At 50.9% G+C, this 27,620-nt stretch overlaps 11 protein-coding genes across 11 annotated transcripts; 6 read left to right on the top strand and 5 right to left on the bottom strand.

The window, feature by feature from the left end:
• The first annotated feature begins 1,626 nt into the window (after positions 1 to 1,626).
• On the top strand, positions 1,627 to 8,258 carry BDZ99DRAFT_413339 (uncharacterized protein). Its single transcript, XM_033716692.1, has 5 exons — positions 1,627 to 1,942; positions 2,262 to 2,669; positions 2,724 to 4,976; positions 5,052 to 7,213; positions 7,270 to 8,258. The coding sequence occupies exons 1-5, from the start codon at positions 1,654 to 1,656 to the stop codon at positions 7,966 to 7,968; spliced, it is 5,811 nt and encodes a 1,936-aa protein (XP_033579507.1). The 5' UTR covers positions 1,627 to 1,653; the 3' UTR covers positions 7,969 to 8,258.
• Positions 8,259 to 8,778: 520 nt separating this feature from the next.
• BDZ99DRAFT_461212 (uncharacterized protein) lies at positions 8,779 to 11,679 on the bottom strand. The gene is made up of 2 exons (XM_033719568.1): positions 9,494 to 11,679; positions 8,779 to 9,411 (listed from the first exon to the last, which is right to left on the bottom strand). The coding sequence occupies exons 1-2, from the start codon at positions 11,623 to 11,625 to the stop codon at positions 9,270 to 9,272; spliced, it is 2,274 nt and encodes a 757-aa protein (XP_033579506.1). The 5' UTR covers positions 11,626 to 11,679; the 3' UTR covers positions 8,779 to 9,269.
• A 49-nt stretch (positions 11,680 to 11,728) lies between these two features.
• BDZ99DRAFT_269009 (uncharacterized protein) lies at positions 11,729 to 12,049 on the top strand. The gene has a single exon (XM_033713873.1). The coding sequence runs from the start codon at positions 11,760 to 11,762 to the stop codon at positions 11,994 to 11,996; it is 237 nt and encodes a 78-aa protein (XP_033579505.1). The 5' UTR covers positions 11,729 to 11,759; the 3' UTR covers positions 11,997 to 12,049.
• A 149-nt stretch (positions 12,050 to 12,198) lies between these two features.
• On the bottom strand, positions 12,199 to 14,067 carry BDZ99DRAFT_461210 (uncharacterized protein). The gene has a single exon (XM_033719567.1). The coding sequence runs from the start codon at positions 13,840 to 13,842 to the stop codon at positions 12,409 to 12,411; it is 1,434 nt and encodes a 477-aa protein (XP_033579504.1). The 5' UTR covers positions 13,843 to 14,067; the 3' UTR covers positions 12,199 to 12,408.
• Positions 14,068 to 14,189: 122 nt separating this feature from the next.
• Positions 14,190 to 15,871, bottom strand: BDZ99DRAFT_413333 (NAD(P)-binding protein). The gene is made up of 3 exons (XM_033716691.1): positions 15,020 to 15,871; positions 14,613 to 14,965; positions 14,190 to 14,561 (listed from the first exon to the last, which is right to left on the bottom strand). Exons 1-3 carry the CDS (start codon positions 15,420 to 15,422, stop codon positions 14,409 to 14,411), a joined length of 909 nt encoding a protein of 302 aa, XP_033579503.1. The 5' UTR covers positions 15,423 to 15,871; the 3' UTR covers positions 14,190 to 14,408.
• On the top strand, positions 15,823 to 17,125 carry BDZ99DRAFT_461209 (uncharacterized protein). The gene is made up of 6 exons (XM_033719566.1): positions 15,823 to 15,978; positions 16,078 to 16,209; positions 16,265 to 16,494; positions 16,547 to 16,662; positions 16,724 to 16,914; positions 16,981 to 17,125. Exons 2-6 carry the CDS (start codon positions 16,090 to 16,092, stop codon positions 17,056 to 17,058), a joined length of 735 nt encoding a protein of 244 aa, XP_033579502.1. The 5' UTR covers positions 15,823 to 15,978; positions 16,078 to 16,089; the 3' UTR covers positions 17,059 to 17,125.
• A 567-nt stretch (positions 17,126 to 17,692) lies between these two features.
• On the top strand, positions 17,693 to 19,934 carry BDZ99DRAFT_558611 (pantothenate transporter liz1). Its single transcript, XM_033727240.1, has 7 exons — positions 17,693 to 17,989; positions 18,098 to 18,209; positions 18,265 to 18,415; positions 18,470 to 18,516; positions 18,567 to 18,686; positions 18,735 to 19,061; positions 19,114 to 19,934. The coding sequence occupies exons 1-7, from the start codon at positions 17,785 to 17,787 to the stop codon at positions 19,574 to 19,576; spliced, it is 1,425 nt and encodes a 474-aa protein (XP_033579501.1). The 5' UTR covers positions 17,693 to 17,784; the 3' UTR covers positions 19,577 to 19,934.
• Positions 19,745 to 20,535, bottom strand: BDZ99DRAFT_474691 (uncharacterized protein; the record flags this gene model as incomplete). Its single annotated transcript, XM_033721926.1, has 2 exons — positions 19,745 to 20,403; positions 20,460 to 20,535. 2 exons carry the CDS (start codon positions 20,533 to 20,535, stop codon positions 19,745 to 19,747), a joined length of 735 nt encoding a protein of 244 aa, XP_033579500.1.
• A 1,034-nt stretch (positions 20,536 to 21,569) lies between these two features.
• BDZ99DRAFT_518366 (uncharacterized protein) lies at positions 21,570 to 22,136 on the top strand (the record flags this gene model as incomplete). The annotated part of the gene is made up of 3 exons (XM_033725284.1): positions 21,570 to 21,867; positions 21,927 to 22,019; positions 22,072 to 22,136. 3 exons carry the CDS (start codon positions 21,570 to 21,572, stop codon positions 22,134 to 22,136), a joined length of 456 nt encoding a protein of 151 aa, XP_033579499.1.
• Positions 22,137 to 22,445: 309 nt separating this feature from the next.
• On the bottom strand, positions 22,446 to 23,674 carry BDZ99DRAFT_461206 (uncharacterized protein). Its single transcript, XM_033719565.1, has 5 exons — positions 23,338 to 23,674; positions 23,272 to 23,282; positions 23,119 to 23,210; positions 22,712 to 23,068; positions 22,446 to 22,655 (listed from the first exon to the last, which is right to left on the bottom strand). Exons 1-5 carry the CDS (start codon positions 23,563 to 23,565, stop codon positions 22,456 to 22,458), a joined length of 888 nt encoding a protein of 295 aa, XP_033579498.1. The 5' UTR covers positions 23,566 to 23,674; the 3' UTR covers positions 22,446 to 22,455.
• Positions 23,675 to 25,494: 1,820 nt separating this feature from the next.
• BDZ99DRAFT_558599 (uncharacterized protein) lies at positions 25,495 to 27,460 on the top strand (the record flags this gene model as incomplete). The annotated part of the gene is made up of 3 exons (XM_033727239.1): positions 25,495 to 25,651; positions 25,716 to 26,884; positions 26,995 to 27,460. 3 exons carry the CDS (start codon positions 25,495 to 25,497, stop codon positions 27,271 to 27,273), a joined length of 1,605 nt encoding a protein of 534 aa, XP_033579497.1. The 3' UTR covers positions 27,274 to 27,460.
• Between the last annotated feature and the right edge of the window lie 160 nt (positions 27,461 to 27,620).

The following is a 27,620-nucleotide window of genomic DNA, read 5'->3' as shown; positions in this document are numbered from 1 at the left end:
TTTGTAGCTATCTGAATGCGGTCTAGCCTGAGTTCTTACCACTACCGTCGCCTCTCCTTTTCAACAAACACCATGGACATTTCGAACTCGTGTCTAGGTTCCACCACGAATTTGTCTCTAGGTTCTCGATCCCGACATAATTCAAGCCCCAATGCCTCACATTATTGAGGCTTTGCCTATCGATATTTAGCGCACGGGAATTCCAAGACCCCCTAAAGCCCAACGCGTCCCGCGGGCCCGTCCCGTCGCTCGAGACGCTTGGTGGCGCTTCGAGGCAGCTGAACATCCACGGATCAGGGCTCCCACTGCCAGATTCAGCAACGCAGCCAGCCACATGGTCCAGAATGCAAGCCAAAGACGAGGCTATCACACCTGTCACGCCTCAACCGGCCGTTCCCCGTCACTAACATCCTGAAGCTGGGCTTCCCGCCCCAGGCTTCCAATCCAGACTCTTTCTTCAATCCCAGACGCGTTCTTGCCCCTGTACCTTGCAGATGTAACAGCCACACCTGGGCCGGACCGCCTTTGGCGTCGTCTATCATAGCATGTTTTGGCGCAAGCCAGCTTCGGCATGCCCACGAGGCAGCCACACCTATCTGCAGGAACGCAGCATGCTTTGCCAAATATCCACTTCGTTCATCAAGGGCCTGTAGATACACCTCCTTTGTGTCTCGGATCAGCTAATCCTGAGGGTACTACGTGGGAGAAGAAAGGGCACGGGTTTAACAAACGACGCCATAGCGTGAGGCCATGCACTTGTCGCTTCACGACACATAGTCGTGGGTAGATCTTTTCCATCGTCATGTTCACTCCAATTCATTGTTTTCCTCTGCCAAATGGCGTTCATGGGTTTGCTTTAGGGTATTGTTTATCAAATGGGCTCGACCAGTCCGACAGAGTCGAGATCTTTACATCCCCTGGTCTCATGTACTCTCGGTTATATTGATCATCTACCCCCATGCCCGTCTCCGCACGTTGTTCCTGGTGTAGCTGCCTCGTTGATCCATGCACAAACTGGCGTCTCGGGAGTACCGAACGTGTGGCTGTGGCATCCCCGGTCTATCTGGAGATTCTAACACCCTCTTGGTTCTAAGGCGCAAAGTCTATATCGGATTGGGTACGTGGCTTCTCTCCTTCGCCTGATGGCGGCATCAGTATTGCATCCCCCTGCAGTCTGCGTCGTCTAGAACCGTCTCAGAAATCATGCGCTTATGGCTGTTCATTTTCGGTTTCCCCGCTGGCAAGATTATGGGAAAGTATAAAGTATGATGCCTAGCCACCATGGAAATGTATTCGGTACATTGCATGGGCCGTGTGGTAGCACACCCTACACTCGTTATCAACCTCTTCCTTTGCTGCTTCCCTTTGAGCTCTCCGCATGCTTGGTCTTCGAACGCCCAGATGTAGGGAACTCTACTTATTATTCATCTTCCCGATCTTCATTGTTTCTGACCTCTCTCAGTTTCCTTAGTATCTGACACGCCTTCCAGTAATACAATGGCCAAACCCACCAACGCCTCAGCTGCGGAAGACGCTCCCCCAAAGACTCCCACAACTAATGGAAAGCCGAAGACCAATGGGTCTGACTTGAAAAGAATCTCATCCAATGGTACTCAATCGAGCGTTTCGCCTACTGGGTCTCCTACCTTTCGCATGGGTAAAGTCAGTGTTCTGAGAGAAAGCATGATCAAGACGTCCACTATGCTTCGAACCCGGCTTGGCGGGTCTTCAAATGTTATGTTCGAAAGCAGCCAAACTGCAGAAGATTTCATGGAAGCATTGGAGAATGAGAGACTTCGCCATATGCCCCACGACGGAAGCAAATGGGATGCCGTGCTTCGATGGGCTGAAAGCATTGGGGGACATGTCTTGGTGTTCCATGAAGCCGTTCAAGATTTCATGATGCAAAGCGAAGATGCGACACGCTTGATATGGGGTAGCTGTCTTTCCCTACTGCAGGTAAGTGGCAGTGCAGTCTTTCTCTTGACGTTAGCTAATGAGTGCAGATGGGACCTGGTCAAATCGCCGTTTTGACCAAAGCATTCAGCGTATTTCATAAGATGACGCTTTCCTTGTCTATTTTTCTACGGCAAAGACATCTTCTTGGGACCACTTCGGAAAGTCGACGCGAGCTTGCTCATGCTTATTCTGAGTTCATGCAGTTGACGTGCGCTGTCAACGCCCATTACCGAAGCAAAGGCTCAAGTATGTTTTGTTTCGCGCTTATGTCCCAGCAGTCCATTTGACTAATAATTAAATAGGCAGCCGCTTGGACGGTGCAGGATTCGATGAGCAGTTTGGAGAGAGCATCTCTGCATTTTACCATCACCTCCACCTCATCTCCGACTCGATGTGGAAAGATGAAATCGCAGGTTCGCGCTTCAGACATTCGAACCTAAGCATAGAAACACTGCGAGAGTTCCTGAAGCCACAAGATCGAGTGGTGCAAATGATGTTGTCCAACCAGACGTCTTCTGGCGTTGAACGAGCGGAATTCACTTGCGAGTGGTTCGGCGGGCACCTCAGAAGTTTCACGCGGAACAAAAACAAGGTGCTCCTAGTCACTGGAGCTCCTTGCAGCGGCAAAACGGTGTTGTCTCATTGGATCTCTGACAGTCTGCAGGGTTCTTTGGATAATGATCCCTACGATGTCATATCGTATTTCGTTGGTGAGTGATGGCTTAGTATTTGCATTAGTGGGACTTCTACTAACACTACCACAGATTCAAGCGCAAACCATATCACGAGTCCTTTGAGCCTCGTCAAATCACTAGTTCTCCAAATGCTCGATAGGAAGATCGGAGATCAGGAATTCATCTTCAAGGTCCGCGACGCGCTCGACCATGCGAAAAGAGGCACACCTGCGTCTACTATCGAGGAGACACTCTGGTCGGCACTCGACCTTGCCTTGGACAATGACAAGATCATTATTCTCATCGACGGCCTCGACCAGATCTCGGGAGCCAGGATCGGAAACCCTGCTATTTTAGAGAGAATACACCGAATCACCTCCGCGAAGGATCGAACTCGGGTCAAATCTATCATCCTCAGCAGACCATTAAGCAAGGCGGCGTCTCAGCTTACCCAACATATCTCGATCGAAGAGCAGCATATAGCTGATGATATTCGTCTCTTTATTGAGCAGTGTATCACTTCAAGGCCCCAGTTCCGCTCTATGAAAGAGAAAGACCGACGTCCAATCATCCAGAAACTATCGGAGGGCTCTAACGGCTCCTTTCTTTGGGCAAGCCTAGTTTTTCAATCTATCAAGCATGAAAAGACTATATCTTCAATCCTCAGTCTCTTGGAGCGCGCACCTAAAACTGTCGATGAAGCGTTGGATCGCCAGATTGCTCGTTTGGATGCCGCAAACCCTGAAACGAAACAGATTCTGTCCTGGATATTGGCGAGTGAACGCCCATTGACAACTGAAGAGGTTCAGGCACTTCTGGAAATTGATTTGGATCAATGCTCCCATTCGCCACGATTCACCGAAATTGCGCAGGACATTCGCCACGCGTGTGGGCCTCTTGTCACAATCCGGGATGGTTTGGTATTGCTCCGTCACCCAAGTATTCGGGAGCACGTTCTCACTTCCGCATCAATATCGAACAAAATTGACCTCAAGGAGGCACATCATGATCTCACCATTCGCTCCCTAGCTTACGCCAAGATTCACTTGCACGACGACGTGGAGCCACGGTTCGGACGGATGACGACCAGCGAGATCGTCGAGATATTCTTCAAGTATCCGCTTCTTGAGTACTCAGCAAGATACTGGACCAGCCATTTCCGTTCTTCGTCGCTGTATGAATCGAATGGAAAACATAAGCTCTCTTCTTCATTCAAAGCATGCCTTTCCGGGTCCACATACTTCGCTCTTGTCGAGGGCACCTGTGTCTATCGCCAACACATCGCTTGTGAATCAGAGAAGTACCAGTCTTTATCCTACCATCTACGAAGAACAGTCTTTGGCGAAAGGTCTGCTGTCGTTCTGCAAAGCTTGATTCTCCAAGTCCGCATTTGCCAAGGTCTAGAAAAGTCACAAATCAGCGAATACTCTTACGAAGCTTGGAAGATAAGCCGCGCGATCTGTCATGGCTCTATTGTCATTCGAGCTTGTGCGGAGGCCTTTGTCCAGTGTACCCTCTCGATCAAGATCACAACACGGTCCGAGATCTGCATCAGGAAGGAGGAGATCCTTTTGTATCTTGTGGAAACATACAAACACACCTATGGCGCTTCCCACGAACTCACCATCAAGTACACGACAATGCTAGCGGAGTTCTATGTTTCCATCAAGGAGATTGATAGAGCAGTTGTCTTGTATCGGGAGCTATATGAAATCCGTATTGAGATCTACGGCCATTTCCACGCCGAGACTACGGAGATTTTCGATATCCTCATTTCGCAGTTGAGGGTCCTCAAGAAGTTTGAAGTGATCCTCGAACTCACAGTTCAGTATTACGAATATGTTTCCCGAACGCTGACTATTACGGATTCGCGCCGCATCGAATGTACGCTGAAACTCATTCGCATGTACGAGGAGCGAAAAGAGGTCAGCAAAGCCGAAGAAATTCTCGTCACTTTCTGGAGGAGCATCACCACCGAGACTTCTACATCGGTCACTTCGCGCGAGACGAAAATCGACATATCCTTGGAGTATTCGAGATTCCTATGCCGACACTCACGGAAAGAGGAATCAGAGGTCATCCTTCGTGGCGCGTGGACGGAGGTTGAGTCTTACAGCGAGGAAGTCCGATCCGAAACAACCATCATCAAGCGCATCCGCATTATCGCTGAAGAGTTCAAAGTTTTGAAAGTGTTCTCCATGGCTCGTTCGATTTTCAGTTCCCTCTGGAGCTACTACAAGAGAACCGAGCAACAAACCTGCACCGAGGCCGTATCAGTGGCAACATCACTCGCGGAAACAGTGACAGAAACAATCTCGTCATCTACAAGTTCCACTTCCACGAGTTCCAGTAGCTCGAGCAGCTCGACCACGACGACAATTTCAGAGAGTACGACGTCCACGCTTTCTATCGAAGAAGAGCATACTCTTCTAGAAGTTTTCGAGTCTTCCATGTCATCTTCGTCAACTTCCATCTCTTCATCGACGCTCAAAACCTGCGTGGCCCTCTCGTCAAGTTATCTAAAGGAAGAGCGCTATTCCGAAGCTTGTGCGATATTCGTCAAAACCATCAGCCATGCTTGGTCTTCCGTCGAAAGTAGTGAATCAAAGACTATCGAGATCACTGAATCATCCGAAATTATCGACGTCGCCATGAGTTTAGCAGAATGTCGATTCAAGATGTTGCACGTTGAGGCCGCGGAGATCATCTACTGGAACGTCTTCGAAAGTCTCATTTGCAGCCGCAAATGCCATCACGACATCCTGATCAGAAATGTCAAAACCATCATCAAGTTCTTTGAGAAGACCTACCGCTATCAAAAGGTCCTCGCAATATACGACCGTCTTTATGTCTACTTGCAAGGATCAGTAGGCAAATCACACGCTTCAACCATTGAGATCCTCTACGCCTACGGAGCTATCGCTAAACGTATGTGCCGCCGCAAGGAGATCGAGGTCGCCTACTTCCAAATCTACTCAGCGTCCTCGATCGAGCACGGGTGTTTGCATGCCGACGGAGTCAAAGCTGCTCTACTCCTTTGCGAAATCTACGAAGAGTCTCAGCAGTGGGGATCTGCGCAACCCGTATACGCTTGCTTGTGGGCAACCTTCTTGAAGCATGGCGTTACGTATCACCTTGGCGCTGACTTCGTCGAGAAGATTTACTCCAAGTACATGCACATTTTGGAACACCGGACCAAGACAGAATACACCGTCATTCGCGAGCTAGCTATACAGTACCGGAAGACTTGTATTAGCTTCTACGGAAGCTATAGCGAATTGACGGTCAAGTCGACAATTCATCTCGCTGAGATCTGCGAGCGAAGAGAGGAGTACCATGAAGAGTCGATGTCTCTTTACGAAGAGGTGATAAAGCACGGCGAAAAGATAACCAAATCAACATTTTCCAGCACTTCTATAAGCTCTACGAGCTCCACGGCTTCAACAACTTCGACTACCACGGTCAGCAAGTCCACGCAATCAATCCTGCAGATCGTGAAGCAGCGACTTGCTTCGCTCTACTCGACGAAAACGACCACGGTATCGAAGGCCGTCTCCCTGTATCGCGAGCAATTTGAGACATGCAAGACTCAGTATGGATACTCGTCCACCGAAACGCTGACCGCAATGCGACAAGTTGTCATGTCTTACAAGAAGCAAAGTACCACCGAGTCTACTATATTGGCGACTTCTCTTCTTCGCACGAGCGTTACCGAGATCTTCCAGCATGAGTCGCATGCCGAAAGGTCGATTGAGTCCGCGAAGACCATCGCGAAGGTCTATATCGAGTGTGGCTACAAGGAACATGCAATCAAGGTCATCCAGGAAATGCGAACGACCATAATCGAGCAGGTCAAGAGTGCCCTGACGGTCAGCGTTGAAAGAAATTCGTATGCTTTCCTGGCTGCCTTCGCCGAGATCATTACCCAGTCAAGCTCTTTCTCTTCCATCATCGCAGAGCTAAGAACCGAGATCCTCCTGTACGAGTCCTACTACAGAGCCACTCGAACTCAAAAGGAGTTCTTCTCGATCATGGAGTCTGGGTGCCGCCTTTACTTCTATCTGAAGGAATCAAAACGCGAGGCCGACGTTAAGATCATTGAAGAAGAGCTTCTAGAAGTTTTTGTTAAGCATTTGACCGTTTCTCACACGATCAAGAAGACCATCATCACGAAGTTCTTCCATATTTGCATGGAAGAGGTAATGCATAGCCACTACGAGCTAACCGTCATCGAGCGAGCTACTGAGATGGTTTTGGAACATACCAAGCATTCGCGGTTTCAAGAGGCTTATGACCTTGCTGCGCTTATTGATAGATTTATCCATCTTCAAGGCGGTTTCCATACCGAGCAAAGCATCCGTGTTGGCTTTAGGTTGGCGCTCTGCCTCACTGGTCGCGGCACTCTGCGTTGCGCAGATGCCAAATTGAATCGCACGATGCTGGATCTCTCAAGGATTTTGCTTGCAGAGGCACTTCAAGGCTCAGAAACCGTCAACTTGACGTTCACTGATCTCCCGATCGATCTCCTGAACGATCTTGTGGGTCTTCTGGGAGAACAGCAGAACTTTGAGGACCTTGAGGTATTACCTATCCCCCCTCAATTACTTCAAGCCCATGTATTCTAACTTCCTCCTAGCGCATCCTCAACGGCCTCTGGTCCTCCCGCATCGTCCAAAAGACCTGGTCCACAAACCTTGTCATTTGGATTGGCCGCCGCCTTGTCGAAACTCGCTTCTGCCGCAACCACAACGCCGAAGCTATTCACCTGTGCAAAGACATCCGGTACAACTTGGCCCGCGTATGGGGCAGCCTCGACCCTACCACTCTTCAATTCACCCTCCTCCTCTCCGAGCTCTACACCGCGACCAACCAATACAAAAAAGCAATGGCCCTCCACGACGACGTCCTGGGCCAGATTGCATACGGTGATAACGAAGGCCTCTCTGTCCCGGACAGTGCTAGCACAGCTGTCAGACACGCGGAACTGCTTAAGCGCTCCTTCCAACGCGAGGGGAAGTGGGACAAGGGCGTCTCGTCTTATCAAGACACGTTCGCACAATTGGACCAGAAGTTCCGGAAGGAGAAGACGTGGGTGGATACGGCGCCGAAAGCGATCGACAAGTGGCAGCCGAAAGTTACCGACCAGATGGGCATGTGGACGCGGCCGACTGGGTTCGAATTCAAGGTTGAGGATGTGAAGCTCGAGAAGCCGGTGCGGAAGCAGCAATATCTTCTCAGGCGCACGAGCAGCAACTGGGCGGTGAGAGACTCGCATGTCAATGGGAATGGCACGTTGAATGGTAATGGGAACGGGACGGGACAGCGGGTATACTAGACCCCTAATAGCTTGCGAGTAATGAGAGGAGAAGGAGTTATGTTTCCTTTGTTTTTTCATTAGGTCTCCTTTACGCTCATTCGATGATCTTTTTCGTTCTTGTATTACTTATTCTTCTCTCTTTTGGCGTGTCAACCGGTTCTACTACTATCGCTGGCATTTCCTTTATAAGATCTCACGGGCAGTCTCCAGGCAGTACACTCTCGGCGTACACTTTTTCGGCTCCGTCTGCGTAGAAGTTAGAATCTAGGCGTAGATCTCTGTATACACATCCGTACATGCAGCTCACGTGCGAATAGAAGGTCAGGTTCCATTGAATCTAGGCGTGTATGCACTTACCTAGCACCGTTTGAGGTCCTCCGGTATATCATAAGATTTGGTAAAGTGATAGTTTGGGCAAGCCTAATAGCTCTCTGGGCCGCCTCAGACGGTATCAGAATAGACCGCTGAGCCTGCCAGTATGACAAAATTGCCCTTCGGAGAGGTGCAGCCAGCTGGGCAAAAAAGTGTACGGCGAGAGTATACTGCCCTGAGACGGCCCGTGAGATCTCATCGTGTATGTTTTCAGGTATTATGCATTTTCTCGCCGCAACTTTGATCAACACGCTGCATTCCTTGTTCATTCTACCAATTTATACTACCCGTCGTAATCGTTGAATAACGTATGTTGAAGAAGACATCCTGAAACCTAAGAGATACCTCAAAAAAAAGTCGAAATTGTAATCGCGTTGAAATCATCAAGCCCATTCCCATTTCCTCCCCACTAAATCGCCCTCAACACCTTCAATCAACAAGCGACGACAGGACCGAATTCGTATCATCGTCAACATCATCCCCTCGCATCATCCTCAGCGCCTGCAACGGCAGCCAATCCTTCTCCACAAGAGACAACCCCCCATAGCGCTCAAAGCACTCATCCGCATAAAGCTGCACAGCCCACCTCTCCCCAGCATCCAAGCTCCAGAAGCTCCCGCCAGTCCCTTGAGCCCGCTTAATGCGCCGAACCTCCTCGCTGACCTGATTGGTAGCCTCGATATCCGCCTCCGGCACACGCTGCAGCTCCGAATACGCCTCGAACAAGTTGCCGCCCGAGCCCGGCATCGGGTTCGTCTCGCGGTACTTCGTCCACTCGGGGTACAGCATAAAGCTCGTGGTATCGCCATCCGGGAACGCGGTCGTGAGCTTCGCCCTGTTGGGCCAGATAGCCTCGGCCCTGTTCTTGCGCGCCACGTCGTCGAGCGCCTCGAACCGCTCCTTAGCCTTCTCGTAGGTCTTGCGGTCTTCCTTGAGGTACTCCCGCATCACCTCGGCGGGGTCTTTCTTGGCCTCGGACGCGAGGGAGAGCACGGTGTACGGGTTCTGCAGGCCGAGGCCGCCGAAGCTCTGCGGGAGGTAGATGAAGGCGTCGGTGATCTCGGGGCAGTCTGGGATCTTGGCGAGCATCTGCTTGACGTGGTCAGTTGGGTTGCTGGCGGTGCCGTTTTTGCCGGTGAAGAGCGCGGCGTGGATCTTCTGGGTAGCGCACAGGAGGTCGTCGAGGTGTTCTTTGCCGAAGCAGTGTGCGGGCGGCCCGAAGAGGGCGTCGATGTTGTAGTAGACGAGGCGGTTGTAGGTGTCGATCCAGGAGAGGACGCTGGTGCAGGACGCGAGGTCGGAGCGAACGAGGCGGATGTAGGCGTCGAGTCGGCTTTCGTCGATCTTCCAATTGCCGGTGTCAGGGCAGAGGGTGAGGTAGCCTACGGATATCTTGCCGGTATTGAGGGAGGCATTATTGGAGCTGTCGGAGCTGGACTGCAAGTTGAGGCCCATGAGCACTGAGAACTCCTTCACGGTCTGTTCAGCAGTGTAGCACTTTTCGTGTGTGCCACATATCCATCCTTCATCGCGTGTGCGGAAGTGCTGGACACCGACAACCTGATTGACGGCCAGGTCCAGGAAGAATAAGACAGCTTCGCCAAAGAACTTCTCGAAAGCATGACCGACTGGAATACCTCGCTTGCGAATTCGGACTTGGTCCGCGGTACCTCTGATGATGGGGCCCATGTTCAAAGGCGCCTCTAGGAAGCGTTGGAAGAATGTCAGCCATGTCTCGCTGACTCCAATGAACTTGAGAACGGCGAGAATGGTGCTGTGTGGAAGCCCAGAAGCGAAGGATTTGAAGTCGTGCTGGATGACGTCAACTTCACCGTCCAGTGCCTCACGGAGGAGCATCTCGGTGGCCAGCTTCTTCATGACAGTCTCCTGGGTAGTACTAGGATTGACTACCTCTGGAAGGGATTTGTCGTTATAACGACGAACGCCGTATCGACTTCGGAACCGGCCAGGCAGCTGAGACAAGAAAAGGTCACGCATGTACTCGTGATGTCGCTCCTCGTCTAGCCTCTCAGTCCTGAGGATGATAACCTCGTTGTTCCTGGGCATCGGAGGGGGTGGAGGTGGCATAGCGCGTGGCATCGGCGGAGGGGGCGCCCATCCTGGAGGAGGTGGTGGTGGTGGAGGGCGGCTGAAAGCTGGTGGCGGAGGAGGTCCCCGATGCATATGAGGTGGGGGACCATGACAAATGTCACAGATGTTTGATTTAACCTGCGGCTTCTTTCTGGGGCCTGATAGGTAGTAGTCGCGCTTGTCCATTTCTTCAGACGTTGGGTTCTCAGGTCGTTTCCAGGTGGTGGTGCCCAAGGGGAAACTGTTGACAAGATCCCGGAGGCTATCTTTAATGCAGACCGACCATCGAGTCGCCACCACATTCAAAAAGATGAGGTCTAGGAGTCCTTCTTCTGCTGTCATACAGTAGGACTTATCCAGGTTTTGGCGAGCCTCGACGCGGAGGCCCTTCTCTGCATCGCGCCACTTCCAATTTGTTACGTTGGAAAATCGTAGGTTGAGAGTGCTGATAAGCTCCTTAAGCACAATAGGCGACTGGAGATAGGAGTTCAGCGTCTGCTTTGTCTCAGTACTGACGAGGGGCTTCCTGAGGAGGTCTTTGATTGTCCAGGTGACATTATCCTCGGTGAACTTCTTCTTCTCCTCAAGGATATCTTCTCCAAAGTTCTTGACACTCCGGCGCAGATCCTCCAAATCGTTACTCCCCGCATTTCCGACGAAGAACTTGGAAAGATACGTGTGAATCTCTTCCTCGTTCGTCTCGAGTGGCGTGAAGGTGATGGAGTCGAAGCCATCTCGGAGCTCTTCAATCGCATCCTCCTCGACCAACTCGAATTCATCTTCCATACAGGTGCGGTCAAATTTGGCCGCGAGCGATTCCTTAGGGTCAGACTTCTCGATGTATTCAGTCAATAGCTTGGCGTGCAGGCTGCCAAGCTCCATCCTTCGTTTGTGGTGTCGGAATTTGTCAATCAAGGTGGTCTCGAACTTTTCGAGCTTGGTGCTGGAGATGGAGCTGTCGTATTCTGCCTGCTTGAGGTACTGCTCCATATTCCCTAGTTCGTAGTCTTCTTCGTATTCCGGATCGAGCTTCTTGACCTTCGCAAGAAGGGACGCGACACGCTCGCGCTTGTCGCCGCCTTCCTCTTCGACGGCGATCAAGATATCCATGTGACGTATGCGAGCATCCTCGCGAAGACGCTCGAACTCATCAATCTTGAGCTTTGTGGCAAGCCTCAGCTCCGCTGAAGGCATCGGTGTCGTCAAAGCCATAGCGTGCAGTGGGAGCAACAAAACAACAAGCTCCTCGCAAAAGAAATATAGAAGAGCTCAGAGTGTAAGAAAACAGGCGCGGAATTCAGCCTATATATACTTTCTCCGTATCATGGGCTCAGCCGTGCAGGCAGATGCCAGTGGGGGCGGATAAGCTGAGGTTACTCAAAGCGGGGGAGCACGATGGTTGCCTTGTACCGTGCCATGTCTGCCTTGTTTTTGCATGCAGCAAACATTCGGGCTTGCAGACACGAGAACAGCTATCCAACCATCATGAAGATGGAGAAGAGGGCAGCCTATTGCAAGCCATCATGGCGCAGCACTTGCATCTCTGGCTGCGAGGGAACTTGTTGAGAGAAGTCATAGGCTGAGAAGTCGGGTGTAACACGGGATCGAAGCTGGAATGGCGTGCCGCATGTCGGAGACTCCCTGGAGGAGCAATAGGTGCTAAGGTGTTCAATTCGATGAGGGGTGAGGTTGAGACTTGGTGGGGTATCCATGAGATATGCGTCACGTGGTCCTCACCGGATGGTCAGGCTAGGCACCGGTCAGTGTGGGCTACATCATGCCGCTAAGAGAAGGAACTGTAATTCTGCCTGAAATGGAGTGGCCGCACCATCTGGTCTGGCTGGAGCTCCAGTGATTGCCACGGTACATCACGTGGTGGTCACGTTGTTGTCGATGAACGTACGTCTAGATATAGCTCGATCGAAAAGAATTGGGTGAGATTTCTTGAGGGGCATCAAAACATCTCGCAGCAGTGATTTCCAGACATAGCACCACTTAGCCCTTTGTGGCTTCGTTGAGAGCATCAATCCTCTTCCACCTCCCAGCCCCATTCTCATTCCACTCCACAACCTCCTCTGGGTTCTCAAGATTATGCAAGTCGCCCATCTTCTTCATCGATCCTTGAAAGCTTTTTCCCCCACACCCAATTGATCCATCATCACTGCGAAACTCCGCTCCTTGTCCCATAGACCACAAGAATTCCGCGATCTTTGAATAGCATCCATCGAGCTCCATCCAGAGGTCCCCTCGTTGTGCTTTCCTCATCCTAATCCTATCTGTCAGGATATTATTTTCCTTCCCTGGTGCCAACTGTACTCTCAATTGCTTCAATGTTGGGACCTTTCGCATAGACCGTAGCATCGTCCTCATGTGTGAGCTAAATGGGAATATGGCTACGAAGGTCAAGCTTCGGACGTAACAGCACGTCTCCTTGCCCAGTCGTGCAAGAACCAGGTAGAGGACCTTGGGCGTCTGCTTGAGATGATATTCGTACGTGGAATACACGGGTACCGAATTGCCCTCGTTATACCCGATGTGCGTCCACGGCCGCGCGTAGATCAACAGACTACTCCTGTCCCCTGTCACTGGCCCTGTGCCGAGCACGTAGCCATCTGGGCGCTGGAGCGCTAGCTCCTCCGCCTTCATTTCGCTCTCTAGCTTCTTAGGTCTGTCCTGTCGTAGTTCTAGGTAGTGACAAAACATCTCAAACGCCCAGCCATCCGAGCTGAGCGTACTCGTCTCCGTCAATGTCGCGAGCGTTCCCGGCGGCGCGGCTACGACCACTCTTTCCGGATTTAGCAGCGTGAACACACTCTTCCAGAGATCCTGGACAGCATGGTACGTGTACATCCGCCCGTCGACCGTATTGGTACTATATCCAAAATCCGGCTCGTAATCGCGCTGAGCGACCACAACCAGACTGTCTACTTTATGTCGCAGGTTGTGGTCCCTTAGAAACTTTTCCATCTCTCGGAATTGAGGTGGCAGCCGCGGTACCCACGATGCGCGTCCTGACTGCTCCATCCACTTGTCTCCGGGTTTTACATCCACAAACTCTAGCATCACGGTGTCGAACTCTTCTTGATATGCACCCGGCTGTGTAGCGTCTAGTTTCGCCCTCATACTTATGTAGACTGCCAACTCGTGTGGTGAGAGTGTCTTGAGCGCGGCTTGCATGGCGTCTAGGGTGCGCGCGTCGATGGGGAGCAGTAGGAGCGCGCGGTCGAGGCTGAGAACGCAGTTTTGGAAGAGGATTGGAGTAGTGAGGGCATGGAAGCGGTGGGATGTTAGGCGCAGGGATTTGAGGGGTATAGATTTTGAGGTCGTAAGGAGGATGGAAGGCTCGTGGGAGAATCGTGTCACGGACGGCGGGGGGACATCGAGGTGGGAAAGGATGTGGAGAAGGAGTTCAGTTGGGAGGGTGTCCATAGTGACGGATTCAACCATAAGCGTACGGTATGGTCGCGATGGCCTACGATATAGGAGGACTTCGTATATGTATGTACCTTTGTATCCAAAAAGGAGAGCTTAGTGATAAGAGAAGATCTATAATGGAAGAGACTATAGAATTGAACGTGCCGACATCAAGTGACTCGGAGAGAACACATGTATTGTAGACAGGGAATTGCACAAGTGAATGGCTAGATAAGTTAAGGCTGCTGAGGGTTCGGGATGAGAGTCAGGGAGTTCATCGATGTAGAAGTGGGGCGTCGATCGACGTCACTTCTGGCATCACGTTTGAGTCACGTGCAATATATCTGTAACTATATTCCGTTCGACGCCCAATCCATTTAGATATTTGAGTTGATCTCATTATCTAGAGCAGGACACAACGATATCAATACCAGGCTTACAACTTGTGGAGATGGATTTATAAGACGACGCTCCGACTCCTCCGTCAAATCTTGCTTCCCTCTCCGATAACCATCATCTAACGAATAGTCCGTTTAGATGCTATGGTTCTGTCATCATAATCACTAATTTGGACATGCCGGTCAGTCTCGCGTAGCTTTTGGCAATGGATACCCTCCCAGCTCATCAAAGAACTTTCCTCCTTCGGCCATTAGATTTGCAGTGTCTTCACCAACCCATTCCTTCACCAATGCTGTCCTAGCCAGCTCGATCTCTCTTGTTTGCTTTCCAGCTACCTACAGAACCTTATATCAGAGGATGTAACATTTCAAAGCAGGGCCACTAACCAGTATGCACTCCCCTTTCTTCTCGCTATCAGTTGAGGTCTGAACGATTGTATCCGCTACACCTTCAACTGTATTTGCCGGAAGACCCCTTTCCTTCCACTTCTCTGCGTATCCTCCGGTGATGTGTGTGGGTGTAAAGAAGGGCGCCACGACATTGAGCCTAACGTTCCATCGATTCGCAGCCTTTTGTGAGGCTCGGAACAATCCTACTACTCCATGTTTCGACGCGACATATGAGACGACGCTTGTTCCACCAAAGTAGCCCGAAGTCGATGCTATTAGCACTACAGAGCCCCGCGAACCATCCGCGCTTACTGGATTTGATCGCATGTGGTGCAGCGCGAGGCGCAATGCTGCTAACTGTTACCCATCTGACCAAAATCGTTCAAGAGATTGCAGTTACATACTATTCATGGTGCCTCTGAGGTTTATATTAACAATCCTGTATGCTTCCACAGGCTCCTTCAAATCGCCGTCCTCGTCCGTCTCCAGATCGAAGAAGTCTTTACTTTCCATAGCTCCAGCATTGGCGACAGCAATATCGACTTGGCCAAATCGTTCAATGGTCTGGCGATATAACGACTTCATGTCGGCCCAGTTGAGAATGTTGGTAGGTACATAGAGAGCTCGCGAGACATCGCACAGAGACGAAATGAGAGCTTCCGCTGCTGCCTTCGCCAAGGGCAGATCCGCTATCACGACATTGGAGCCGTTTTGATGGAAAGTACGGACAGTTTGAGCACCAATTCCATTGGCGCCACCTGTTACGATTATTGTCTTTGATTTCGCGTTGGGAAATGAGGATGCCATATTGGAACGAGACACTGCTTCTATAGCTAGCGAGCTCAGCTTTTCGCTCAGAAGCTGAAGAAATGGGAAAGTCGAAGTGAAACAAAAAGATATCGCCAAAAAAGGAGAAGCTAAGCAGTGATTCTCATTTGTCTCAGCGTAGTCTGAGGCGGAGCTCTTTCCACTTGGAAACCTTCACCCAGAGTCCCACTTCAGATCATCAAGACCACGAGACGCTTGTTGATATCCACGATTCTTCGGAGCCCAAAATAGCTGACTTTTAGCTTCTGCCATCGTGTGACGTTGATGTTGCCGGGGAGGAAGCATGCTCTCCGGTTGCTGCGGGGAAAGTGGACACCGTAACATCCCACCTCATTCCCTCGGTCCTACTCGCGGTATCTTTCCGCATTTCAAGCTGTGACACCAATAAGAAACACTTGAAACGGACAGTCTTTACCAGACAGATAGAACTGTGAGCTTTTAGAGGGCGAAGCCGTTTATTGCTAGAATGGTAGTACACATACAACAGGCCCATCGGGTGCTCCGACCCGAAATGTTAGGCAACCAATACTACGAGGTAGGCGTCATCGTTTAAGCTCTAGGTGATTCCGAACATCGGCCGACGATCAACCTTCTCGAGTTGTTTGTTTCATATTCGCTTTCTAAACTTCTCAAGCTTTCAATCAAAATGGGCAAAGCACAGCCACTCCCTGAACCGTCCGAGGAAGAGGCAATTGCCCTATTCAAAGCCATTGAGGCTCAATTTCCATCCAAAACTGTCGGCGATGACAAGTGGTATCTAATCACCGTAAAAGTGCCCCCAAGTATACTCCGGAATCTGCAAATGCTGATGTGTGCTTCAGATAGCAGCTCTCTGCGGCGGTAGCAAGCCGGATTTCGCCCCAACCCTCTACAAATACCTCATCTACAAACCAGAGTATGCAAGCTCGGAATCTCGTAAAGCATTGATGCGACGGTTACGAGAGGCGTTGGTGAAGCTCGTGTCACTCATTGGCGTTTGCAAGTGCTTGGAGGCCATATTCGATATCGAAGCCATCACCCGGCCTGAGGACAAGGATTACTCCTTCTCAAGGTTCGAGCTCAGCATGAGATTCTGGAAAAGATTGCAAGCTGATGAATAACAGAGAAGGCTGGCAATGTGACGAAGCGAACCTCCAGCGCGGACATGCGTGGCAGAACCGGATATACCTCCATAATCAGGGCAAAATTGATGAGACGTTATCATCGCAGAGGGATTTCGGTAAGGATCCAGTTTTCTTCTCATTCGCTCATCCTTTCGGTCTGACATGGTCAATAAATAGACTGGCTCAGCAAGAACATCACCTACGGCCTCTACCTCTCCGACCACACGATTCTCAACGACGTTGATACTGAACTTGTCGTGTTGTCTGGAATTATGATACAGAACCTTCCGCGGGAAACTCAATGGCATCTGAGAGGCACCAGGCGCATTGGAGTCAGCAATCCAGATACGGAGACGATTCAGCAATGTGTAAGTCAGTACAAGAGCGTTCAATGAGGCGCCATAGATTATTGCGTCGTGCTAATCCGAAGTCAGATTGAAACGGTGGCTGACTTTTGCGGAGTCTGCTTGAACAAGGTCCCGAGAGTGGCGGATATAGAACACGAAGTGTAGCTCACACTTCGCAGTCTAGCCTACATTGCCTTTCAGCGTATAAATAGATATAGAAGCATTCATGCCAGATTTCAGTGACGGCATCTTATTCAATCACCCGAGAGTGGGGCCCCGTTTCAGAGAGCACACTGTTTCTCGGATTCTTTACCGTCTACAACACATAGTGAATGGTCAATTGAACGTCAGAGAAGATCAGGCCCTATCGTCAGCATCTCTATATCTCTTACCTCTAACCTAAATCCGTTGGCATACATCATCGATCTTGTCCACGACTCGTGCTCCAACCGCTCGGTCCCGCTGATGAATCAGCCCGCAATCCCCTCACGACTTCTTAGCCGTGCTAAGATCAGCGTAGGCTCATAGTGCTTCTCTACCGGGGCCACGAGCACATCTCCGGACCACCTACAAGCTTCAATTAGGCAGGAAAACAGCAGCCGCAAAGGTGGGGATCGACTAGTAGCACCAGCGTAATCCCAGCTCTCTGAAGCTTCCCCATGGGGTACACCTCCGCAAAATGCGCCGGTGACGTCCTCCAACACCACTTAGTCGGTACACCTATAGGCGATGCAAATCCCGATTTGCCTAGTGCTTTGATACTCTAAGTATTTAAATTAGAGTGGGGAAAAGGCCGCAACTGTTCGGTTTTCTGCCCTTTGCTCCTCTCATATCACCACCCTCTTCCCTATCCTTCATCCGTTTTGTCTTCAATATTCGATACACTCTACGATGGCAGCACACCCCGAAGATCCTAAAAGCTGGGTCGAAACGGTGGACCATCTGGCAACTACGGATCGGAAGCAGGATCTTGAGGATGCCGTCTTCATCGAGAAGACGGACGAGGAGAAGAAGCTAGTGCGGAAGATCGACTTCTTCCTTATGCCGACGATATGGGTGCTCTATGTGTTCTCTTACATGGTATGGGCGTCCGTATGTTCCCTGTTGACTTGAACCATGCTGACAGAAATCTAGGACCGAACGAACATAGGTGCGTCAGGTGAATGTATCTCTGGGAGAACCAAAGCTGACTCAAACGCAAAAGGCAACGCCAAAGTCGCAGGAATGAACGTTGACATCGGCCTCTCGGACACACAGTATTTCCTCACAATTGTGCTATTCCAAGTCGGCTACGTGGTGGCGGAGGTGCCTTCGAAGTAAGCTTCCCTTAGTCTCCTGGTAGCCATGTTCTTCGATACTGACTATTTAAAGCATGATAATGTCCCGATGGCGGCCGTCGCTCTATGTCCCGTTATTGATGATTTGCTGGGGCACCGTTGCAGCATCTATGTCCGCCGTGGAGACACCTGCGCAGCTTCTCGGCGTGAGATTCGTCCTTGGGATTATGGAGGCAGGCTTTAGTGTGAGTCGCGCAAAGAAAAGAATATAGGAACAGCGTTTTTGACAAGACTTTTAGCCCGCTATTCTCTTCATCATTTCTACTTGGTACCGGCGACACGAGCAGTAAGTCCTCGGGAAAATGGCACGAGGCACGGGCTAATACAGGATACTAGGTCTAAGAGATTCATGATATTTCTGAGTGCAGGCATTCTGTCGGGCGCATTCGGTGGGATAATTGCTGGAGCCATAACTGACTCGCTCAACGGGAAGTACGGAATTGCGGGCTGGAGGTGGTATGGTCCTTTCATTAATCACGTTGAGCTCATACTGACATGCCGCAGGTTATTTATCGTCGAAGGCGTAGCAACCATTGGCGCTGCTCTAATCGCGCCCTTCTTTCTGCTCGACTACCCAGCCACAACAAAGAAGTTGACGCAAGCTCAGCGCGACCTTGCGGTAGCTCGGTTGCAAGCCGACGGAATCACCAGTCGAGGAGAGACGGGCGAGCGATCTGAAGTAACACACTGGCGAGCATTCATTCATGCAATCAGCAATTGGAGGCTTTGGTTGCTATGCGCAGGCTACATGACCATTATCGGTTGCTATTCACTCTCCTACTTCAACCCCACCCTCGTGAAGGGACTCGGATACACAGCTGTAAAAGCACAGTAAGCATTCCATCATTCACTCGAAGGGAGACTTCCGACTCACCCTCAAAAGATACATGACGGTCCCGCTCTACGTTGTCGCCTTCGCCATCGCGGTCCCCACCTGCATTATCGCCGACCGCGTCCCTTCCTATCGTCCCATAATGGCTGGCGGTGTGCTAATCCTCGGATCTGTCTTCTGTGCACTCTCTGCTGGCATCTACGCTTACGTCCCACTCTACGTCTTCCTCTGTTTCATCAACAGCGCCATCTGGACCGCAAACCCACTGGCACTATCATATGCTTCGGTCAGCATGGGCCCTCTAGAGCCAGAGACGCGCGCGATTTCGCTGGCTATCATCAACGGCATGGGCAACCTAGCGCAGATATATGGGAGCTATCTATTCCCCGGCGCTGATGCACCGAAGTACTTGAAGGGGTTTGTGGCGTATGCCGGACTTCTGTTCTTCGGGGCTGCCGTATATCTAGCAGCGTTCTTTCTGTTCAGGAGATCTCCATTCAAGACGAGGACATAGTTGTTTCATGCGAGAATGTCTGAAAAGAAGATTGAATATATCGAGTTTCATATATAAGAGAAATAAAACGAGTGACGGGCCCCTATTGAGATAAGGAGAACTGAAATAACAGCGTTCGGTGCTAAGACGTCGGCCTAAGCATCCACCATGGTAGAGCCAAACGGGATCTTAGCGGTACAGGGTAACTGCCTTCTCTAGCTCACTCGTGAACTCTGTGTGACGCTCGAGGCCAAAGATTGAAACCGAGTCCGCACGAACACGTAGCCCGCCAAAAGCCTGACGAGTCTCTTCCAGCCTCTCCAATTTCGACCTCTGCCTGCGCGGTTCTTGGAAGCAAAGGTTGATAATCTCAGCCGTACCGTCGCCTATGACCACATAAACCGACTTCAAGTGTGTAAAACCCAACTCATCCAGCCTCTGCAGCGGCCCCAGACCTTGGCCATGCCCTATAGCCGAGTGCCAAAAGTTCTCGGTGGAGTTGTAGAAGGCGATTCTCCTGACAAATCGTCGGACATGTCTCGGAGGTAGTAAGAGCTGTTTGGTTTGGGAGAAATACTCGGCCCACTCTACCTTCAAAGGAAGGGCGTCGCTGCTGTAGTATGCTTCGACAACCTCTTGGCTTACTGTGCGACAAATCGTGGCGAGGCGCAATGACCGGTTGGCAAAGCGTGTGTCGTTTTTGAAGGAGTTGCTAGTCAGTACAGCTGGATTTCGGCGGATGGATACGAGATCGCCGGGGTCAAAGGCGTATCGAAAAATTTGCAGTCGAAGTTCCGATGGAAGGTCGAGAAACGTTGTACCCGGTTGTTTGGCTTCAAGAGTAGGTACTGCTGGTGTCAATCAGCCGTTTCTAAACGGTAGAGAATGATAGACTAGAACCAACCTGAAATAACGGCTGTGGACTTTGGCCCAAAGTCAGTGCCAGAGTTACATGTATTGACCGTGTTCGTGTTTGCCATGTCGACGTATGTCTCTTCTCAGAGTTCGATCGAGTCCTACTCTTAATCCTGGCAAGAAAGCAGGCGATTCAATGTAGAACTGGCCCCGGAGAGAAGGAAGGAATAGAACCAAGAGCTCTTAGAAGCGTTGTTAGTGGGAATCTTGCAACACCAAGGATATGATTTACAAGACCGATAAGTACAGAAATTCGCGATAATCAAGGTAAAATACACCTATATGTCGCAGCTTCAATGAGAGTTTTTGACTCAGTAGCTTCAAGAAGAGAACAAGAAATTTACACTGTACTATGTTGAGTAGATGGTGTCAGTGGTGTTGGACCGCGGGAAATTCACACTACACTATGTTGAATAGACGGTGCCTAAGGATATTGGTGGTGTTGGACCGCGCGAACTTTACACTGTACTATGTTGAATAGCTCGCGTCTCAGGATGTTTGTGGTGTTGAACCGCGGGAAATTTACACTGTACTATGTTGAATAGCTGGTGTTCTGAGGATGTCGGTGGTGTTGGACCGGGGCACCGACTAGAATATATGTAGTGCCTTTATGGAGGGCTAGTATTCGGGTTCCGAAGACTCATGCCGACGGGCACCGTACTCATGACCTAACTTCCACAAATCTAGACGAGGCCATAACGGCTATCACTTTGACGATCTTCTAAGAGTGATTGTCAAGTAGCATAACTCACCGTACCTATACCCTCGTGATATGCAGACCAGCGTATTAGAACAATGCTATCGGGCTTTTCAACCCCACAGATACTCGGATAGGTCTAAGGGATCAACTCGCGTGCCTAGTGATGTGTCCTGATGTTACGAGAGTACACAAAGATAAGGTAATCGGGAACACACGCCCGGGGTAGACATTGAGTGCCAAGGTTTATGCAGCTTAGTCAGCGGACTCGCCTCGCTCACCTGAGTTCCCGATGCCACCACAAACACCGTTAGAAGCATCTATAGCTATCTAGTCATCGCCACAGCACGCCAATCTTTCCGCGTCGCCGCAGGCCAACTCGTTATTCTACCACCGGCGAGAATGGACCCCGACGCGCCCCATCCCGAGCCTCAACCATCAATCATCCGCTGGGTTCTCGGGTTCCTCCTCGTTGGCGCTGCATGGGGTCTCACGACGCCCTTCATGCGACGGGCCGCCATAAACTACACGCCTCCTACGCGTCCCTCAGTCACAGATCCACGAAACAGCTGGTTAAAGCGGAAAATACTGGGTGTATTCTGGGCGGTGGTAGACTTGCTGCGGCGGCCCGCGTATGCGATTCCGCTACTGTGCAACGTTACGGGAAGTATATGGTTCTTCTTATTGATCGGCAAGGCGGGTGAGTCAGGTTCTGTGGGAATGGAACAGGGAGACGGCATGCTAATATAAGAGTTGTAGAGCTGAGCCTCACGGTACCGATTACGAATTCATTGGCATTTCTGTTTACAGTCCTGGGGGAGTGGTGGGCAGAGGGAAAGGTTATAAACAAAGGTGTGTGCGAGTTGTTGCTTCGGGCAAAGGGTTTCGAACTAACGTCTCACAGACACTTGGATAGGCATGGCCCTCGTGCTTGGGGGCATCGCGCTTTGCGTGCAAAGTAAGAGCTAGTTATGGGAGGCTCGTCCATATATACGTACGAATCTTTTCGCATGAATGATACCCAATCTCAAAGCGTTTAAGATGTCATTCTGCTGCAGACACGACAGGACAATCCAATCCAACGATACCTCTAGTCCGGACTATTCACACTTTCACCCCGCGCCTGGAGTCGTGAGTTGTCAACTGCACGTCTTTCCTTTGGATCGATACTTCTCTAAAGCCTGTTGCGAATTGGAGGTCCCATAGATTTCCAAGCGTGTAGGCATAATACACCCGAAGTGCACCATTCCGTGAGCCTGAACTTAACATCATCGCAAGTTTTAGTTCTTCAATCCGCCCAGCCACGTTCCGGCCACCCTTCACTTCCAGGGCCAACTTCGGGCCAACCTTGTGGTATGACGGAATATGAGGGCAGCTTGTATCGCTTGTCGCACCCGCTCTCTGTACACGTGAGATTGCACAGGCCGAATGTTTCGCAAAAGCACTGCCCAGCATCCTGGCAATCAACAGCTGGCATCTGCATGATGACTATGAGAGTTCATGAATCAGCGTCCTTGGCTCATCCAATGCTTTACTCGACTTACTGTGCCATGTGTACTCTAGCACTCTACCACTGATCTGATCTTCCAAGTCGGTTTCCAAAAGCCATTTTCGGATGTGTTCGTATTCCGCCTTCGACGTTTCGCGAACTCGCTCGCGAGATACAGCGAATTGCGAGGAGCAGTGAGCTCCAACTACCTCGGGGACTGTCGAGTTAGGAAACAGAGTTTTGAAGACGGCAGCATATGCTGCTTCACTCTTAGATCGATCATCAGTATCTGAGCTTAGCTTTAATGGGTGCAGTTCGGAAGGACAGCCCATAGTCCAGGAGCAGCGAAGAGCGACATAACCCCGTTTTTTCACGTGATTAAGTTGGAGGTTGAGGAGGACCGGAACGCCGTCTACTAGTTGTCAGATGGGTGCAGGAGTAGTCTGAATATGTTTTACTTACCATACATGGGATCCTCATTGTGCCACTGGTAACGCAGACTATGAATGAAGATAACGACGTCTGGGAGATCCTCGTAGCGGTCTATGATGTATCTATCAACATGGAATGAGACGACTTCCTCAAATTAAATAGAACTAAAGAGATGCATCGTACGTAAGATATGCCTATATAGGATTTAATATGAATAATTGTCTCATCAACTTCATTCATAGTACTAACCATGGCTTCTCTGCCTTTGTTTACGGGAACGGTGAGCGGCGCGGTATTGTCGTTGGCCACGTAAACGCTTTTTATCCAATCGGGAAAGAAATCGTCCAGCCACGAAGTGTCATCTCCACGAAGGCTCGCAACCACTAGCTCTTTCTCGAATTGCTTTATCTCATTGGTCTTGGGCTCATTTTCAAACCTTCCAAGTTCAATCTCTGTCGAGGTTTGTGGACGCGACATATATAAGTAGCAAAGAACGAAGAATCCTATTCCAGAGGCTAGGAACAAACGGACGGGAGTTCGACGCGCAAGCATGACTGAGACAGCCTCGAAGAGGATGCGCGTCTTTTACGTAAGAGAACCCTTCCCTGAGCAGAGTGTGCGATGTACTAAGGAAGGTTAGTGGACATGTGTAGATAAGATGCAAGGTTCCGTTCAATAGGGGTTTACATAGGTAGATGCGCCATACATACACAGTACCAAGTTTGCCGGGCGAATTGGATGCCAGACGCTCCGTGCTTACACTTTTCCGCTTTTCGACCAATGAAACAGCAGACATGTTTCTGGTTCTAACTTTGAGTGTAATGGTCAACTTTGAGATCAGGCTAACAATCGAGATCCATAATGGAAAATGACCTTTTGCTACCCTTGAGAAGGAATGACACAGTTGATACTACGCATTTCGCTCTTTGACGGCCCTATGTGAGAGCCAATAGCTCTACAACGACACAACTATTCCATTCCAACTTTGGTATTTGCTCCTATCGTCTAGCTTGCTAAGAAGGTCATTTTCGAGTCTATGAATAGAAGTGGTGAAAAATAGACACCCGTCTCTGCTTGTTCATAAATTTGTGTTGCCCCTTGCATGCCAAGCTTCCTCATACAACAACACCTCATCTCTACTTGCCCTGCTTCACCGTAACACTAAAATGACCAAGAAGCCCGCATATCTCCTATCATGTCAGCAGACGCGTACCCTAGCGATGTCAGGATCTGGACTATGCCGATTATTAATCATCGAATGCTGCAATGGCGCGACGATCCATTTGACTAGCTTTGAGTATACTGAATGATGGACACAGGCTTACCTTTGTAGTATACGGACTATGAATAGTGAGAGTTCATGTTGACCCGCAAACTCCATCTGATGGCCTGTCATTCTAGATCATGAAGAGCAGCCACAAACATACTATAGCAAAACCTCGGAGCTGATTACCGAAAATTGTAGGAGGTATAAAGCTTCGAGAACACCTGCCATCCTTACACTACTTCCAATATCCACGTTCGAAATAAGCTCTTCTTTAAGTTTTCCACATCGGGAGCGTTCGTCAAATCAAACTCCATGTACTTCCCACCGTCTCTATCAGTCCGCAGCAATGTTCAGCTGGGGGCAAATGAGGTCTCTTTCCATCCCTATGGCTAGGACCAGGATAGTGCCCCAGCATTTTCCAACTCGAGACAAGCTCACAAACACCTGGGGCTCTTGATGCCAAGCGGGCGCGCCGTTCAAGGCTGAAATAAGGTTACCATCCTAGACAGCTTTAATTCACACCCTCTTTTACCGTCCTGCTGGTCACCGCCATGAGCAGGGTTTCCGATCGTGGGCGTGGATCGGGGCTGCTGACGCCAGCAAGCCCAGGGACGCAGGGGGCCCGCCGCTCCCGCATGCTTCACGCTTCAATCGCGATTCCAGTCCACTGAACACCATGCTCGGAGTATTGCAGCTGCATGACTGCCGCAGCCCGAGTGGAGAATAGCCGCGGTGTCGTAGCTCGGCTGAGCTCGGGTCAAGATCCGGATGAGGCAGCAAGGCTTGGGCACTCCACGCCAGGGATGTCATCACCAAGCGAGCCTTGTGCTTGGCCGTTTTCTTAATACTAAATTTGGCAGAGATTATAAAGCTTTTATTTGGGAGCGCCTGCACACAATAGGCCTAACATCCCCGCTATGACCCGATTGCGAGCACATATATACGCGCTATGCGGGAGGCGTCAGCATCCCTTATCTTTTCGTCTTCCACGCTACCGCTTTTTACTATTACGAGCATTCGCAGCAAACGACCGTCGTGTACACGCTTAGCTAAACCATTTCGCATCTGCTAGCGCCCGGAGCACCGACTCACAGATTCAGGAGAGATCAGTTAGCTCGGTAGAAGAAGGAAGCAACGCCATGCATAGACCTAGACGAACGCGCTCTGCAACGACGCTTGGAGGACCTGCGAAAGAGACGGACATCAGGAGACCCTCGGCCTCTCCGACTCCCAAGCCTACCAAGGTCAACAGCGAAGCACGCAAGCAACAGAACCGCATCGCTTCAAGGAATTACCGTAGGTGCTTCAATACGTGGTTGAGTTACTTAGCGGTCTGTACTGATTCAGCTGGCTTTCGCAGGCGAAAAGCGGAAGAGGAAGCTCCAGTTTTTAGAACAGCTTCTTGACAACGACCCATCATCGAGTGGCCCGGGCTCTTCTGCGGGATCTCCAGAACCGTCTCTCGATGGTCAATTCTCCCTCGAACTTGGTCACGATATATCTCCCTATCTTCGCTCTTTACCACTAGAGCCCCTGTCCGGGGACGACTACATCCAGCCGGGATCGGTGCCTGTTACGGCTGGCTATCATGAGCCACCGTTGGGACATATATGTCCACAGACTTACGACGGCCCAGACCCTGCCTGGCTTCCAGAATCCTATGCAGGTCAAAGCCACGAAGTCGAAAGCTACGCAGAACCCTGGGCCCACCACCCTTGGATCCCATCAGTGCCATACTACCCTCGCGAGCCCTTCTTTCATCAAGACCCACCTATGATTAGCTACCAGGCAGCTACAGATTCGGCCTCCGAGCTCGCTTTTAACGCGGATGGTAACCTGCCATTGGATGGCCTGCATTTAGGGAGTGGAACCAACACTCCTAACGCTGTATGCAGTCTCTACAGTCTCCCTGCCTACCCCCAAGCTTATTTGGACGCAGGAACGAAGTCCGCGCTTCCATTGGCCGACCCCCGAGGTGGAGAGTTTCAGAAGCTCGTGAAAGACCTGACGAAACGCTACAACCGCCTGCCGTTACACACAAAGCAAAATCTGATCCAAGAAGTCATCAAGCAAGGCCTTCTAATCGACGGTTTCATCGAAGAGACTTGTACTGTCCTCGAGTCGGAAGAGCTCCTGCCAACGCTTGTCTCGCGCGTTGCTTCGAACAGCAAAAGACGCCGCACCCGGCCGCGCTGCGGTTCCGAAAGCCCCAATCTCGCAAAGCCAAATAATTTGCTCGGCCACCAGCTACGGCGAGCTGCGGGGGCCGCGGATACCTCCCCCACCGGTCCCATGTCCATGCGGCTCCATCAGTATAACTTCTTCACCGCGTTGCACGTGAACGCGCGCCAGCTGGGCTTCGACATGCTGCAGTACCTCGACTACGACGCCGTCAGCCCCGTCTACATCCCGGGCCTAGATGCCAACAACCCCGCGCAGATGGTGCAAGCGTATGCAAAGTACACGCACGTCAAACGGGACTTGGTCCCCACAACTTTGCAGTTAACACAGCCGCATCATTCGTATATCGTACGTATATGACTCTTCTCTTAACTGCCTGCTCTTCCCGAACCCCTCCTTCATCCACACCCACCGTTCGCAAAGATAACACTACCGTAATTTAATACCCCCCCCTCCAGGACGGCCTCCCCTACCCCTCCCTCCGCGACCGCATCATCACCGCCCTCAACGCCTCGCCCGCCCTCGTCTCCCGCTCAGAACTGTGCGGCGACTTCACGACCGACGGGTTCAAGTGCTGGGGCAGCGGCGCGGGCGTGCTGGACCAGGGCAGCGCGAGCGACATGCGTAGCTGGGAGCCGGAGCTGTGGGTGCTGCGGAAGTACTGGTTCCTGGTGGACGACGAGCTGTGGCGGAGCGCGAGATGGTGGAGGGGGATGAGGGGGGAGAAGGGTTGCTGAAAGGTGGACAAACGAGAGAAAGAGAGTCTGCTGTTTTTGATTGCGACTATGGAGTTAGACGGTGGGGTTTTGGTACGTGGGCATGTGTGTAGCACGTTAAATGTACCTCGAGAGAATATGTTTGATTTTCAAGACCCCTAGACTGCTCCTCCGCCGAACGAAGCCCTAGAGTTTGGTTCTACAAGCGCTTTCTTCTACAACTCAATTCTTTTTTCCTCTTCGATGCTGTCCAAGACCCTCTCACTCTATCCACCCCCCCGCGCTTCGTGCGATGACACATTAAGGTTCTCACCTCTGCACACGCCAACAACCCTAAGGCTACCCGTCAGACTCTTAACAGACCTTAT

The sequence above is a fragment of the Mytilinidion resinicola genome, assembly GCF_010093595.1.
Source record: "Mytilinidion resinicola strain CBS 304.34 unplaced genomic scaffold BDZ99scaffold_6, whole genome shotgun sequence".
NCBI lineage: Eukaryota > Fungi > Ascomycota > Dothideomycetes > Mytilinidiales > Mytilinidiaceae > Mytilinidion > Mytilinidion resinicola.
Note: the sequence above shows the minus strand (reverse complement) of the source record. Positions and strands in the feature narration are given on the sequence as shown.